At 37.7% G+C, this 15,894-nt stretch overlaps 3 protein-coding genes across 5 annotated transcripts; all 3 read left to right on the top strand.

Moving 5' to 3' along the window:
• LOC105175191 (sodium/hydrogen exchanger 6-like) lies at positions 86-8,199 on the top strand. 2 transcript variants are annotated; one of them, XM_011097545.2, is made up of 22 exons: positions 86-537; positions 659-710; positions 792-851; positions 977-1,001; positions 1,646-1,731; positions 1,848-1,959; positions 2,501-2,563; positions 2,696-2,715; positions 2,799-2,896; positions 4,414-4,442; positions 4,516-4,547; positions 4,634-4,681; positions 4,786-4,846; positions 4,939-5,036; positions 5,118-5,193; positions 5,291-5,310; positions 5,467-5,564; positions 5,729-5,838; positions 6,269-6,379; positions 6,843-6,940; positions 7,030-7,109; positions 7,529-8,199. In XM_011097545.2, the coding sequence occupies exons 1-22, from the start codon at positions 357-359 to the stop codon at positions 7,567-7,569; spliced, it is 1,599 nt and encodes a 532-aa protein (XP_011095847.1). In that variant the 5' UTR covers positions 86-356; the 3' UTR covers positions 7,570-8,199. The 2 variants fall into 2 exon arrangements, with proteins under 2 accessions (XP_011095847.1, XP_011095848.1); XM_011097546.2 differs by having other exon boundaries at positions 6,269-6,349.
• Positions 8,948-12,254, top strand: LOC105175401 (protein ENDOSPERM DEFECTIVE 1-like). Its single transcript, XM_011097838.2, has 6 exons — positions 8,948-10,021; positions 10,520-10,639; positions 10,867-10,983; positions 11,103-11,192; positions 11,751-11,858; positions 12,002-12,254. The coding sequence occupies exons 1-6, from the start codon at positions 8,948-8,950 to the stop codon at positions 12,086-12,088; spliced, it is 1,596 nt and encodes a 531-aa protein (XP_011096140.1). The 3' UTR covers positions 12,089-12,254.
• LOC105175192 (pre-mRNA-splicing factor CWC25 homolog) lies at positions 12,931-15,738 on the top strand. 2 transcript variants are annotated; one of them, XM_020698298.1, is made up of 4 exons: positions 12,931-13,284; positions 13,395-13,527; positions 13,648-13,809; positions 14,663-15,738. In XM_020698298.1, exons 1-4 carry the CDS (start codon positions 13,097-13,099, stop codon positions 15,575-15,577), a joined length of 1,398 nt encoding a protein of 465 aa, XP_020553957.1. In that variant the 5' UTR covers positions 12,931-13,096; the 3' UTR covers positions 15,578-15,738. The 2 variants fall into 2 exon arrangements, with proteins under 2 accessions (XP_020553957.1, XP_011095849.1); XM_011097547.2 differs by having other exon boundaries at positions 12,933-13,284; positions 13,645-13,809.

Raw genomic sequence — 15,894 nt, forward strand, 5'->3', positions numbered from 1 at the left:
GATAAAAAAGGGGGAGGGGGGGGGGGGGGGGGGGGGGACCTAAAGTGGAGATTAACCCGGCCGAACAGTCTTATAGTATCAAAAGCGGAAATTAGGAGGCGTGAAATCGCAGGAAACGGAGGCGGAAAATACTAGAAAAGTCCAGTTCTAGAAAGCACACATACACCTCTACTCTTCAAACAACAGAAACGTCGAAAAGTCAAGTCTGAAGCAAGGCTCTTAAATTTGTCTGCGCTCATCACTCATCAGTGACGGAAACAAATTTGTTTCGTGATTGTTCAACATCCGAGTTGATATTTACGCATATTGGGTGATAGAGAACAGTTTGATAAGTAGTGAAAACCCGCGGAATTGGCATGGAAGACATGCGGATATCTCCGGCCGTTCCAAGGGGAAGTCCGGCGAAAGAGCAGCAAGCCGCCGGCGTCGGTATTCTTCTGCAGATTATGATGCTCGTTCTATCATTTGTTCTCGGCCACGTTCTTCGTCGTCATCGTTTCTATTACCTTCCTGAAGCCAGTGCTTCTCTTTTGATCGGTGAGTTGGTTCCCTTTTGGTTTAGAATTCCAATTTACCCTAACTCTAGCGCTAATTGTAAGTTGGTAATGTGACTAGCTTTTGCATGTCTGTGTATCTAATGGAATTGTGTGAGATACAGGTTTAATTGTGGGTGCGCTGGCAAATATATCCAATACGGAGACTAGCATCAGGTAAATATTTTATTCTTTAAACCCTAATTTTAGTTTGTGTACAGTTCCTTTCCTGACTTATCGGTTTGTTTTGGTTTGTAGGGCATGGTTCAACTTCCACGAGGAGTTCTTCTTCTTATTTCTGCTGCCCCCGATTATATTATATCCTTTCACCGTGCACTTCCTTTTTTTTTTTTTTTTATCCAAGTTGAATGACTTTGTTAAGTGTCCCACTCTCTTCTGTCGGTTTGCAAGAGGAAGTATTTCCTTAATTTGGTTGTGTTTACTCAATCGGGGTTCAGTCTGCAACCTGTAAGTAGTCCCTGTTTAACTTTTTGTTTTAAGGTTTTCTTTACTATGTTAAACATAGAGTTGGAGCATGAAAATAAATTGCCAGAAGCATTATCTTTCCCAAATTGAATCATAAAATGCAACTGAGAAAACAATCATAGAATTTTACCAAGACATTATGCATCTTGCTTAGCTCATTTATTTATTTTTTTGCTTGTCAAGATACCCAATTTATTTGTCATCTTTTAGACTTCATGAGGTGATGTGGGAAGTCAGAGCCATCTGACTAATGGAAGATTGGGGCTATGTAGATTCATGAGCTAATCTGTTTAGTTAGGTTGTGGGATTGTAGCTTGACCTGACCCGATGGGCAACCGATTATCTCTTAAGATGGTCTCACTTTAAAGTTGACAAGGGGCGTGTGCAAACATGGGAGAAACTCACTGGGTTGTTGTGGTCTCGGGTATAGGAATAAACTCAGAGAACATTTCCTCATCTCCCCTCAGCACTTAACACCCAAGACTAAATTTAAGAAAATAGTCTTCTTTGCTTGTCTAATTGCATTTAACCAAATAAAAGCTTTACTACTAGATGAAATAACTTCCTTTTCATGTTATTATCACTTCTCTATATAAGATGCCTCTACAATGAATTTGGTTTTGCAGAAACCGTTCTTTTCTAACTTTGGTGCCATAGTCACATTTGCAATTTTTGGAACTTTTGTTGCTTCTGTTGTCACTGGCATTTTGGTGTGAGTATAATTTCTCTTAATGGCTTCAGACTTTCTTTTAAGTGTAAGTATTCTAGATGGAATATTTATGTCATGACTAGTGTGCTTGCTCTGTTATTCCATGTTTCTTGATGCAGCTACCTTGCTGGAGTGACATATCTCATCTACAAACTTCCTTTTGTTGAGTGTCTGATGTTTGGTGCTCTTATCTCGGCTACTGATCCTGTCACCGTTCTGTCTATATTTCAGGTGATCTGGTGCTTTAGACTTGGGGCCCCCTATGTTTCTTTCCTGTCAGTTTACTAGTTTAAACTCTCAGCTCACTCATGGAATAATCGGGAATATCTGTTTATGATAAAGAAGCTGAAGGTCTACAATGAGACTGGGTTGATATATAGTCTTAGTGGTTCATTTCATGAGCATTCTTTTGATCAGAATGACAGATAATTATATTGTGATAGAAATAACATGCATTTTTTCATACCCTTGGTAGAAAATAAATAAACACTACTTTTTACCATTGTCATATGTACTGGAGTTATCTGGATAAATTGAAACCTGGAGTTTGAGTCGCTTGCCATCAGATTTATGGTAGGAAACCCTGGGCATCCTGCATATTTTTATGTTGATATTGACTAATTGGTTGATCCAGTCTTCTCTAAATAAAAGATGAATACTTATTCTTTTATTACTGTTACCTAATTTGAGATTATGATTTCCTTATTTTCAAGTCAGCTTACCTTGCATTATAAGATAATTGTAATGACATTCTCTTGATGTGGATCTATAGGAGCTTGGTACAGACGTTAACCTCTATGCTTTGGTATTTGGTGAATCCGTGCTAAATGATGCAGTAAGTTCTGCTGATCTTTTCTCTTCTTCTTTTATGATGGAGAATAACTTTTGAAAAAAACTATACGGCTACTTTTCATCATTTATTAATTCACTAATGTGTTTCTTTAATTCCGTGCTCCTCTATTTGAAGATGGCAATTTCATTATACAGGTTCGTCAAATTGTAATTATACATCATAATGAGTATAAGGTTGCAGAATCAGTCATTTAACAACATTATGTATACGCTTGCAGGACAATGTCATTGGTGAGGAGTAATATGTCATCAGGTCAAAATTTTTTCATGGTTGTGGTCAGATTTCTGGAGACTTTTGTTGGCTCAATGTCAGCAGGTTCGTTGCTAGCACTCTATAGTAATTCAAAGAGTCCATGTTTTATATCCTAGTGTATAGGTTAAACTAGAAACTTTGGTTCATTTTCAGTGACATGAAAGTATCAGGATTTTTTTTAATTTCCCAGATATTGTTTATATGTTTTGATTTTCTTTTCTTTCATCCATTTTTATTCCTTCTTTCTCTTTCTTTCATATTTGTCAGATGAATTTGATTTTGTGGGGATCTCAGTGTGTTAATCTGTTGAATTATTAAGAAATGCTCATAAGGAAGCAAACTTTTGTTTAACCAGAAATTGCAGCTTGATGTACTAGGAGGCCTTTTAGAGATACATAGTTTGGAACTTTAAGGCCTGATTGGCCAAGAAAAGCAATTATCTGAATTCCTAGGTATCTTTGATTCTATGTGTGGAAACAGTAGTTTTCTGGTTTTTGCAAGTTTTTTGAGTTCCAAAATAAAAATTTTAACCGAGGAAAATGATGCTAACCGTTTAATTTTGTATTAGATAGTGTATTTAGTATGGGTGCATGTGTGACTTGATACATGGATGTTTTTATGTTTCATTCTGGGGTTTGGTGTCAATTGCTAGTTTTATGGGGTACACCATGGCTTCATCAGCTACTATAGTCATCTTATTTATAAATTTTCTCTTTTAAAGCTCATTTTTCTTCCTGCTATTTATTGCTGAAAGGTAAAAATATAGCTAATATTTATTCATGCTTTGTCCCCCCCCCCCTGCCTGATTTCTTGTCAATGAGAGTCCAAACAGCATCTTATAAGTTATGGTTTATTCTAAATTTTGCCTGTGTGGGAACCCTGTAATGCTTGCCTGATTTTTGGGATTACATTGTTTAACCAAATGTGACAAGAATACGCTGTTTGTAGGGAGGGGAGTGGTGATGGGTGTCAGATCCCTTCCAAGATAAACTGTTTTGCATCATTTTATTGAGTTTCCTTGAGCCAGATTTCAGAAATTAATTTCGAAACTTACATTTAAGTCAGCTTTTATCTTAGAAACTCACAGAGGTCATTATGTTATAAATTAACTTAATTCAAGCTCAAAATTTTAGAAGCTATAGACGATTATCTTATTTAATCTGAAATTCTCAGTCTTAAGTAACACTTCCCTTTGGGGCTTCACCTGTCTGAGTTTTGATTATTCGTCACTCTTGGATCCTATCCAAAGACCTAGTTTGACTGTTTAGGAATGGTAAGTGGACTATTTGCACTAGTAGCTATTTGTGTTCATTGTAATGTACCTGGCACTGATAAGCTATTTGGCAAATGCCTCTTCTGCTTGACTTTCCAAAATCGACAACTCTTCGCTGTATGTTTGATTTTCTATGTCAATGAAAACCTACACATTCCCCTCAACTTAACACATAAGCAAAGCAGTTCTCTGATCCTGCATGACAAGTTTATTTTAGTATTCCTCACTTACCAGAACAAAAATTATATATATCTAGCCTCAAACATATAGTAAAGCTAACAAGTATAATTTGGTTCTAATTCTGCAGGAGTTGGAGTTGGATTCACTTCTGCTTTGATATCCTTTTAATTGTTTATAATTCTTGATTTTAAGCTCATAACATGCTCTGTGGAGCCTTAACTTCCAGAACCTTTTCAAGTATGCTGGTCTAGATATCGACAAGTATGCAGACATTTTCAATGTCCTAGCTATTTCAACTCAGAACTTATCTATAAGAGTTGCTGATTTCAATACTTCATCTTCTGCAGTCTTCAAAACTTGGAGTGTTGTCTCTTTGTTCTTTTTCCATATTTCTCGTAAGATACCTTTGATCTGTTTCTCTTTATTTTATGGAATCAGTCTTTCATTTTTTGGATTTCTTTGGCACTTAGTTTGTTTTTTCATCTTCTATCTTATTTAGATACATGCTAGCAGAAGGGCTTGGTCTCTCTGGTATTGTATCTATATTGTTCACTGGAATTGTAAGTGAGACTAATGTAGTTTTTTTAACCTTCTATTTATCTTCTATTTGATGTTATATTGCTGCAGAACATTGTGGTTATTTGTGTTCTAGGTCATGAAGCATTACTCTTTCTCAAACTTGTCAGACAAGTCTCAGAAATTTGTGTCTGCATTTTTCCATCTGATATCATCATTGGCAGAGACTTTTGTGTGAGCACATTCAGTTATTTACTTATGTGGTTTTTCTGTCATCTTCAGCCAAATTTACTTACTGTTTTGTCTATCTTGCAGATTTATCTACATGGGATTTGACATTGCCATGGAACAGCACAGCTGGTCTCATATTGGATTTATCTTTTTCTCAATTGTATCCTTGTTTTGGGTTATAATTCTGCAGAGATGTTTGTTGTTTAATTCGCTATTTAGCTAGAAATTTTCCTTCACTTGCTCTAAAATTAAACCAGTTATTCATTGGAATTGCAAGGTATGCATGCTATGCCTTATCTCTTTCTTCAAATTGTTTCTTTGCTTGTCACATTCTCCCTATTTCTGTTTGTGAAGGAATCTTGTTCTTATGTGGGAAATTGAGTTTTGAAATTGTTGAGGAAATTACTGAATCTTTTGTGCTTGTTCCATGAAGAGCTGCAAATGTGTTCTCGTGCGCATATTTGGTGAATTTGGTTAGACCTGCACATAGAAAAATACCAATGAAGCATCAGAAAGCACTTTGGTATAGTGGTAAATGGATGAGAGCTTTTTAGTTGTTCTGAACCTTTCTTTTATGAATTTACTACCCTCCCAAGTACCCTTTTTCCTATCCCTCCTACCTCTTTGCACTTAAGCAATTTCATACTCAATACACACATTCTGTGATTGCCCAACTCATGCAATATTGATCACAGGGCTTCGAGGGGCTATGGCTTTTGCATTAGCCCTGCAATCAGTTCATGATCTTCCAGAAGGACATGGTCAGACAATATTCACCGCCACAACTGCAATAGTTGTTTTGACGGTAAACAACCAACTTTTGTTTAAAAAAAAAGAAAGTAGGTTTCGTAGGTAGAGTTCTAGTGGATCTTGAAGTAGGTTATAATTAGATTGAAATGTCATTTCTGCAAGATTTATTCACACCGGAATATTTTACACATATTGGCAAAGCCAATTGTTCGCCATAATTTGGCTATGTTCTCTGTAGTTTGTCACAGGGTAATATGAATTAGTACTTAGCTTGTTGTTTATTACGCAAGGCTTAACAATGTGACAAATGTTTGCTACATTCTTAATAGAGCTTCTCTAGTACACAATGTGACCTTTCTCTGGAGTTCTTAAGTTACATAATATCATATATTTTTCCAGGGTAACATTGAGGTTTTACTTTGTAATCCTCGATTTTGGCATATAATTATTTTAAGATAATTTACACATGTGTTGGTGTTTTCTAGGTCTTGTTGATAGGAGGGTCAACAGGAACAATGCTGGAAGCTTTACAGGTTGTGGGTGATGACCATGATACATTGGGGGAAGTAAGTCATGCACTTTCTGGTGAAGAATTGGTACGCTGCTGATTGGTTGAGTAGTCTGTTTCTATCAAAATAGTCCAAGCTAATAATAATAATTTCGAATAAGATAATTCCAGGAGTCACTAGAAGCTGTATATTTGCATGCATATAGATGAACCAGATGCAAGTTATATTTGGTTTTGAGGATCCAAAGATTTTACCTCAATCTTTCTTTTTTAGGTTCTACCCCACTGATTTTTCTTGTCTAGTGGGTATTCCTATAGATTTTGTGTGCTTTCATGCTAATTGCTGGATGGCATGACTTTTAACAATAAAATCTGGATAGATTCTTATGCTAGAAAGATTGACTAAACCAATTATTAAATTCTTTGCTTGACATAGTGTTGATTCTTTGCAAATGTTTCCAACATGGTTCTGGAACATAGAAGGGGTTTAATTCCAAACTATTTCTGGTGAATTATTTACTAACTATACATCTTCCTCTTTCCAATTTCAGAGCTTTGACACAAACAATGGCTACAGAGCTCCTACTTATGAGGGGGAATCATCATCCGGAAACCGGTTTAAGATGAAACTTAAAGAGCTCAGTAAGAGGTTGTCAAAAGTGATTGCTGGATTTCAACTTTTTACATTTTTGCTCTTTTATTGTTTCTTAATGTCAGTTCCTTGATCCCTTCTTGCAGCACTGCATCATTTACTGCATTTGACAAGAACTACCTCACCCCCTTTTTTACAAGTCAGAATGGGGATGAAGACGAGCATGGTAGGTTGAATGCCTAGATCGACTCTTCATTATTGATATAGCTCTAGAGTTGTTTATTTTCATGCAAATATAGTATTTGATAATGTTATGGAATTAGCTGCCTCTTTAGCAGGCTTCTATTCACTCACACTGCAAGGGCATATTGAGGATGGTTTGTGCTGACCATTTTACTTTTTTTTCTGATACACTTTGCCATGAGATAAAATGCATGTTAAACATTTTGCTGTTCTTAAGTGACATTTTCTCTATGGTGAATAAGCACTATATTTTATTTTCCAATACCCGACTGATTGGATCCTGGTTTGATACAGCTACCATCCTTTACTTCTAAGGCTATGGTGGGCATGATGTGGTTTGCTTGTTACTTCAATTGCGTTTTCTCTTTCGATTTACCATGATTTTTGTTTAATGCTGTACAGATGAGCTTTTTGGTGATTCTAGAGGAGGAGGCTACGGTTGACTGATTTTGCTCATGCTGCCAGATAGAATTGACTTCACAGTGGTATATGGTTATATGTTGCATATCAAGTTGGTCATATTACTGCTTCAGACCACATCCTGTATACAGCAACAGAATTGTAGACTAGAGTATTAGTTCAGAAACTTAGGGTTAGGAGTACCCAGTGCAACACCAATCCACACCTTTTAATCAGCCCAAGCTAGATTCTGTACATGACGTATGAAATTGCCTCTTGAGATAGGGACATGTGATGGAGATAATTTTAATCTTTTTATTAATACTCGCTGTTTAAAAGTGCTAATGTATTTGGGGTGGAGAGGGTAGACTCTTATGAACTACTAAATCAAGTCTGTTAAGATTTGGGCAAAAAGTATTTCTGGGTTGGCCACCTTCTTTCCCTGTCAGTCTCACTATACTGGAAGGAAGACAGCTACCGATGAAAAGCCGTCTTTGAGGGGTCCCTTTCTGAAGGGGAAATGCTGTTGGAATGCCCAAATCTGATGCTGCTGAAGACACTATATCTATTTACTTTAAGCCTTTGCTGTATTCTTATACCAATCAGGTGTTCGTTTTTCAGCAATTGTGGTGAAGTGAAATTTGAAAGTATTGAATTTTATTCATATTTTTCAATGTTTAAAGCAAATCATAATGGGATCGTATATGTCATAAATATTTTAATTGTAATAATTGAATTTAGTAAAATGATATGACTTGTACTGAACCCAACCAATCATAATGGAATCACATATATATCATAAATATATCATACTCAAGTCAATTTATTTCTAATCAAACACGGATTTGACACATAAATCTAAGCATATTTTAGACTGACCCGTTTCAACTCAATCCACACTAGACTTAGTTTTACCCGTTTGTCATCTCTAATATCAAGGATCAAAAACTCAAAAAAAGTAATTAAAAAAAAAAGAAGAAAAGAATACCTAAATTAACGTAGCCATGTAGATACAGAACTATAAAGGACCCTATTAGCAGCATACATCCAATTTAAATAAAGGTAAGGATACAGTTTAATAGATTCATTTACTTTGCTTAGTAACAATTTAGCCCGGCCGTGTAAGCGGGTCGGGTGTACCCAGCATTTTCAAATAGTGCTGTGACTTGAATATACTATGATATAGAACCGTTATCATCACTCATCGTTCACGATCTACAACGGCTAGTTTTTCAATCATTTTTTACTTCATTTCACTCAACCTTTCTCTTTTTTTCTGGCAAATTCTTACAGTGCGGTTTGTATTTGTTCCACTTCAATCACAGTCAAATCATTGAGGGAGCACTGAGAATTCCTTTGTTAATCACTGACCACCCCCGGTGGATATATATCTCCTGTCTCTGAATTCGGAGCTGAGCAAAAATGGCCGACCAAACCGGAGAAGCAGCTGCGCAGTCAATGGCGGCACCATCAGCTCCGCCGCCTCCCCACCGCCGGCCCAGAGTGAGAGAAGTCAGCTCTCGGTTCATGTCCCCTCTGATCCAGCCCAGTCAGCCCCCATCAGCTCCTCCGCCTCCCCACCGCCGGCCCAGAGTGAGAGAAGTCAGCTCTCGGTTCATGTCCCCTCTGATCCAATCCAATTCAACCCCAATCCCTACACCAAGCCGTTCCGATTTTCCGCGCTCTAAATCCGTTCACCGTCGCCAACCCTCAAAAACTGACGAGAACCAAATTCCGGAGCCAAATCGTAGCTTAGATAAATCGTCAGCTTTAGCTGTATCAACTGTGTTGAGAAAACAGCACCAGCAGCGAGTAAAGCATATTAGAGAAAACCCCGAATCCAAAGATCATCAGCATTCCGATGTAAAGTTCTTGTCGAGGCCTGACACGCCGATTGCAATCGGTACAGATAGAGTTGTTCCGTCGAGATATAGGCAAGTTCCTAACAGTATTTCCCGGTCAAATTCTCTGAATAGTAGCAGTAATGAATGCTCCGCTGTTACTGCAGCGGCGAGGCTATTGCAAGAGGCCACCTCCGATGTGGAAAAGAAGCTATCAAGAATTTCAACGTCCACTCATGATGATTCTGATTCCTTCAGCGATGCTTCTTCAGTTCAGGGCAGTTCTTCGTGCCCAAACTCGCCACTTTGTGTTCCAGTTACGAATGTGCGAAGTGTCCCTGATGTGCGGTCTTCTACGCCAGATGTTCATAAATGGCTGGCAGATAATTATTCCGACAATTCTAGAAAGGTTACGGGTGATTGTGCTCGATCACTGAATTTTTCATCTTCTTTGAAGATGGGAGGAGGTTTTCCCCGCCCTCCACATCCTTCTTCGTGTATAAGGTCCGGACTAGATGCAAGGAAAGGAAGAAAGGTCTCTAATCATCAGGAAGATGTGCATTCTCTCAAGATGTTAAGTAACCATTATCTGCAGTGGCGATTTGCAAATGCAAAAGCAGAGGCCTCCGTTCATGCTCAGAAACAGGAAGCTGAGGTTTGGTTCCCATTTTTCATTGATGAAGTGAATTGATTTTGAGAATTCCAGTTGTTTTTTATTGGATCTTTGTAAACTTCACAAGTTATATCAGTATGGTTTTTCAAGAACTATTAATTTAAAATTAAAGTACTTTTTTAATGCTGTGAAGTGACTATTGAAATGCACAGTCCCGTAGATAGACATTATTATTCAAATATATATATTGAATTACTCCATTGAACATGGCATTGTATATTTTAGCTACTAAATCAATTTCTCTTTTTCATTTATTTTCATATGGTTAGGAGTGCACCATTCTTTATATTTCTGTTTGCTACTGCATGATGTCTATATTGTAGAATGCCACGTTCTTGTATCTCCAATTCAGTATCAAACAATATCATTTCCAGAGAACCATTTGGATGTGCTTTACAATATCAAAATGCTCAACTATTGCTAGTTCTTTAATTCTTTTGGTATATCAGATCAGTTATGCTCTTTTTGTTTCTTAATCAGGGAAAACTTTGTTCAATGGGGTGCAAGATATCAGATATACGTGATAATGTGAAAAAGAAACGCACTGAACTTTTGTTATTGAAAGGAATAAAAACTTTTACCACGATTGTTGAAGCTCAAGTAAGTCTTCTATCCTGATTATGCCTTGAGCTGTCTGTAAAGCCGCATCTCATTTTCACGTTTGCTTCTCTTTTTGTTACTGCTTGCTTCTGTAATCAGTGAAACTTATGTTTCTTGTGTCAATCACAAATGAGTATGGTGACTGTTTCTTTCTAACTCCCCGATATACCTTTTTTGGCATTATAAATACCTCGCTGTAATATTCAAATGTTTATATTGTTCTTTAGATGCCATATCTTGATGAATGGTCTGCTCTGGAGGAAGACTACTCAAATTATCTGACAGGCACAACTAATGCATTGCTCAGTTCCTCAGCAAGACTTCCAGTCAGCGGGGAAGTGCGGGTGAGATTTCTTCTGTGCATTCGTCCTATGTAGTTAATTCACACAACGAATGGACATTTATAAGCGTCAACATTGGTGCCTTGATGTGATGAAGCAATCTGTGAGATAAATTTTTTCAGGTTGATGCTGGGCAGCTAGGGGAGGCTCTACGTGCAGCTCTCAAAGTGGTGGAGTTGATAAGTTCTAATATTCAGAGATTTACAGGAAAAGTAAGATAACTAGTTACAACGTTTTGGTAATGATGGCAATAAATACTACCGTCTGTCTGGATGGTTTTCATTTCTTTGCCCATTTGTTTTAAGTAGTTGTCCTATAGAATGGGGAAAGATTAGAAACCATGATTTTTACCTATTTCACAGTAAGATCAAGTGCAAATGTCTCTTTTAAAATCAGGAGATCTCCATGGTTAATCTTGGATGAGCCTATTCTTAAACCGCTCGCGGAGCATAAAACACAAATAACAGAAGGCAGGAAATTTCGGCAAGTGTCTCGTAAACACCAGCTATCTTAGGCAAAGAGTTGCCCGGATTTGTTTCTGTCTAGAAATCTAAGCATATATTCAGTTTTACTTGTTTTACATAATGCCTTGGAGAAAGGGAAGCAACATATTTCAATCTATAGCTGGCAAAATCGTTGGTGTTTAAGACCACAAAAGAATCTGTCTGGCTGTTCAGCTATTTCAGTAGTCCTTTTTTTTCTTCCTTTTTTTCCTCTTTTTGTGGTGTATTTATGAGACTTCTGAACTGACACCTTTTTCTTCGATGAAGGCTGAAGAAATGGATATCTCAATATCTGAACTAGCTAGGATGGTTGGTGGAGAAAGAGCTCTCGTTGAGGAGTGTGGCTATCTGCTATCCAAGACATACTCGTCACAGGTAGACATCTTCTTCCCAAATTCTACAGATCAAAAACCCAAGAAATTGTTTTTCTATCTTCTTGGAATATCTCCTGTCTGCCTTTTTCAGTATAGAATGTTTACCGTGATTACCATCTTAAGCTAAGTGTTACGTTTTGACAGGCGCAAGAGTGCAGCCTAAGGGGAACACTTATGCAATTGCATTGCAGCAACCCTCGCCAACCCCAGAGGTCTGAAGCTACTTCATAAAAATATCATAGCCTCTCACGAAGCCAGAAAGTTGATGGAGCTAATTTAGCTGTCTCAGAAAATCACCAAGAAATTCTTTATTCTTTTTGCACTTCTTATACCTTCATAAAGTGTGTAAATGTATTGAAATTTTCAGCAGAAGTACGAAAGAATGATTGTTCGCATACGCACTACTTGTACATGATAAATGCAACCGATGATGTTTAGGAATTTGGAGCAAACTACTTCTTAGTTGAGTATATAGCATGCCCTGTGGATTTTAAACCCCTTAAAATGTTTGAACAATTTTTATTTCCAGAATTTGTTAAAGAGTTTTTGCAGTCAAAATCATAGTCATTGGGTAGCTATAGCAGAAGGAAAGGCTGGGAAAACTTGGTGCTATTTTCAACTTAGTTTATTTAAGACAAGGTACGTGGTGAGTGAATCCAATAGATTTCAACGATTGCACACCCTTGAATGAGATAGTTTGAACATAACTACTAGACATTAATGTTTCTTTGTTTTGTTTTGTTTTTTTTTAAAATAACAGGCGTTCATACTTGTTTTATTTTTAAATTTAATCAAATATTCTTTTGATGAATATTGTAAGTTATGTACCATTTAAAATTTAACTTCTAAGTAAAATTATCACATCATTATAAAACAAAGTGTTAAATACATATAAAAAAAACTACTACATAAAGATGGTAAATTCTATTGAAATATTGGGGGTGGGGGTGGGGGTGGGGTGGGGGGTAGGGGGCAGGATGCCTTTTGCAGTTATCCCAAAGTTAAAGGGTCAAAGTGTGATCCAAAAATCAATTAAGGTCCAAAGTGGAATTTGCGATATCTCTTAGCCCTTTTTCGCTCTGGCCCAACTTCAGAAAAAGAAACGAATGGAACCGACGGCTCTAAGTAATTGACCGTTGGATTGGACACAAAGTCCACCCTCTCTTCTTGATTTCCACTAAATCCCGCGAGAACTCAGAATTCAGGCAAACGATCCCCCGTGAAGAAAATCGTTTATCGATGGCGCTGAAGTTTCTGAACAAGAAGGGATGGCACACGGGCAGCCTACGCAACATCGAGAATGTGTGGAAAGCCGAGCAGAAGCACGAGGCGGAGCAGAAAAAACTCGAGGAGCTGCGGAAGCAGATCCACGAGGAACGCGAGCGCGCCGAGTTTCGCCAGCTTCAAGAGCAAGCCGGCCTTGTCCCGTAATTTCCGCCCTTCCTTTTCCCCCAATTTCTTTCGTTTTTAAGGTTTTGAATTAGGGGTTAGGGTTTCTATGCTACTTTTGGGATATTAATTGAATTATTTTTTTCAGGAAGCAAGAGCGATTAGACTTTTTGTACGATTCAGGATTAGCTGTGGGGAAGGGGGGTTCTGGCTTCAAGGCGCTTGAATCTTTGCCAAAGACTGATCCTGAGACTACTGCATCGACATCTACTTCTGCAAAGGTACTGTGTTAAATTGAAGATTGAATCTTTTTCTTTTTAAGATACTAATATTTTGAAAATTGATTCTGGGTTTGGTATGTTAATGGTTTGCTGAAACGGTGATTGTTGTTGAAGCAGCAGTCCGAGGCGCCCGGAGCATTATTTGAGGACAAGCCGCAGTCAGCCAATGATGCGTGGAGGAAACTTCACTCGGATCCTTTGCTTTTGATCCGTCAGAGAGAACAAGAAGCCCTTGCTCGTGTCAAGAATAACCCCATCCAGATGGCCATGATTCGCAAATCTGTAAGTCCATTATGGCCTATATGGTTTTTTTAGTTCATTCATGTGCATTTTAATGAATGTTGAAAACGTAAATTTGTAGCTAAAGGTAATGAGATTATGAAACTTGATTGAAAATTCTTTATTAGCTAAAGAGTACTGCCATAGATTATAAGGGAAGTTTAAATGTCAGACCCATTATTTTTTTTTTTAAATCTAGCTGACAATCTATAGCAACAATTACATAGTACAGGAGGGAGTGTCCCATTGCCTAACAGGGTAATGAACAGCCACATTCTACTTGCTATATGAAGTATAAATTTTTGCATATAAACAATTGAAGTATAGCATGACGACCGTTCTTTATGCTTTTAAATTTTTCTGACCTCTTGATTATATCTTTTGGCTTTGATTGGCCTTTCTAATTACAATTTTCCCCTGGTTTGGATAAGTGATGCGATTGCATCACTAAATTTGAAACTTTTGGTCCGTGTCTCTATGGGTGTCCGATCATTCCTTGTTGACAATTCCAGAAATAAGTTATCATTATGGTGAACCCACAGGGCTTAGATCTTTTATTGTTTTCTATTAAAGTTATCTTCTATACAAACACAATTGTACGAAACTCATCCTTCTTGTTGATGTGATTTCTGTTTACCATTCCATTTCTGGATTGGGTATTTGGGTTTCTTGGGGTAAATATCTGCAGATTGTGCATTGGCTGAGATAGAAGCACGGACTATCCTTTTAAATGTGAAATCTAAAGGGACCATAACCAATGCTGTTTTATTCTTCTACAGACCATATGATTGTTTAGGTTAATGTTCCTCTCTTGTCTTGGTTGAAGTGGCTGACTGTGTTCAATGTCAATTTCCAGGTACAAGCAAAAAATGACAAGGACAAGGACCAGGACAAGGATGAGAGAAAACATAGAAAAAAGCATCACAGGAAGAAATCTAAACATCGGAAACATTCATCGTCAGAAAATGATTCCGACTCTGAAGATGATGTTGTGACAGTGGGAAAACAAGAAGACAGACATCAAAAGGGTTCCAAAACTGACAAGCATTCACGTATGGCAGCCCATACTTCAGATAAAGAGTTGAGCGAAGAAGATGCTCGAAGAAAGAAATATTATGACAAGGAGTACAAAGACCGTAGACCTAGTGGCACTCATAACCCCAAATATGATAAAAGCGATGATCAGCAAAAGAGTAGGGAGTACAAAGACCGAAGACCTAGTGGCACTCATAACCCCATAAATGATAAAAGCAATGATCAACAGAAAAGGGAGTACAAAGACCGAAGACCTAGTGGCTCTCATAGCCCCAAATATAATAAAAGGGATGATCAACAGAAAAATAAGAGGAGTTACCATGACTCTCGACGTGAAGAATATTCTTCAGAAAGGCAGGTTGAATCTCGTCATGACAAGAGAAGCCATTTCAATTCTTCAGATAAGCCACCTATGCATGACTCAAACAACAGGCGTCGAAATACGGTTAAACTTTCTGAAGAAGAGAGAGCTGCTAGGCTGAGGGAGATGCAAATGGATGCTGAACGGCACGAGGAGCAAAGATGGAAACGGCTGAAGAAGGCAGCAGATAGTGATGCTCAGGAAGCTATTCATGATAATGCTCCTTCAGGAAGGAACTTCCTGGATGCTGCTCAAAAAAGCATCTATGGTGCTGAGAAGGGAGGAAGCTCAACCATTGAGGAGAGTGTTCGCCGTCGTACACATTATTTGCAGGGAAGGTCAGCTAGTGATAGCAATGCTTTCCGGAGGTCATAATTTTCTACTAGGTATCCAGCATTTGTTCTGGTCTTATTTGTAACCATTAAGTAACATTTCTAGTTCCCTGTTTTTTCTCAGTTCAGTGTGGTGTTTGATTGAATATCCTATAAATATAGACTTGCTTTAAACATGTAGTAAAAATAAACTCAGGTGGCTTATATGAGCAGAACTTGCTATAGGCCTCATGAAAATCAGTCACTAGCAAACGGTATAGCCTACGAATTATAAACCACCAATGGAACTTTCTCATTTGAAGTGTACTTAACCTAATCACAAGGATGATAATCCTGAAATTATTTGATGGTAACAAGGAC

This window comes from Sesamum indicum, linkage group LG12 (genome assembly GCF_000512975.1).
Source record: "Sesamum indicum cultivar Zhongzhi No. 13 linkage group LG12, S_indicum_v1.0, whole genome shotgun sequence".
Lineage (NCBI taxonomy): Eukaryota > Viridiplantae > Streptophyta > Magnoliopsida > Lamiales > Pedaliaceae > Sesamum > Sesamum indicum.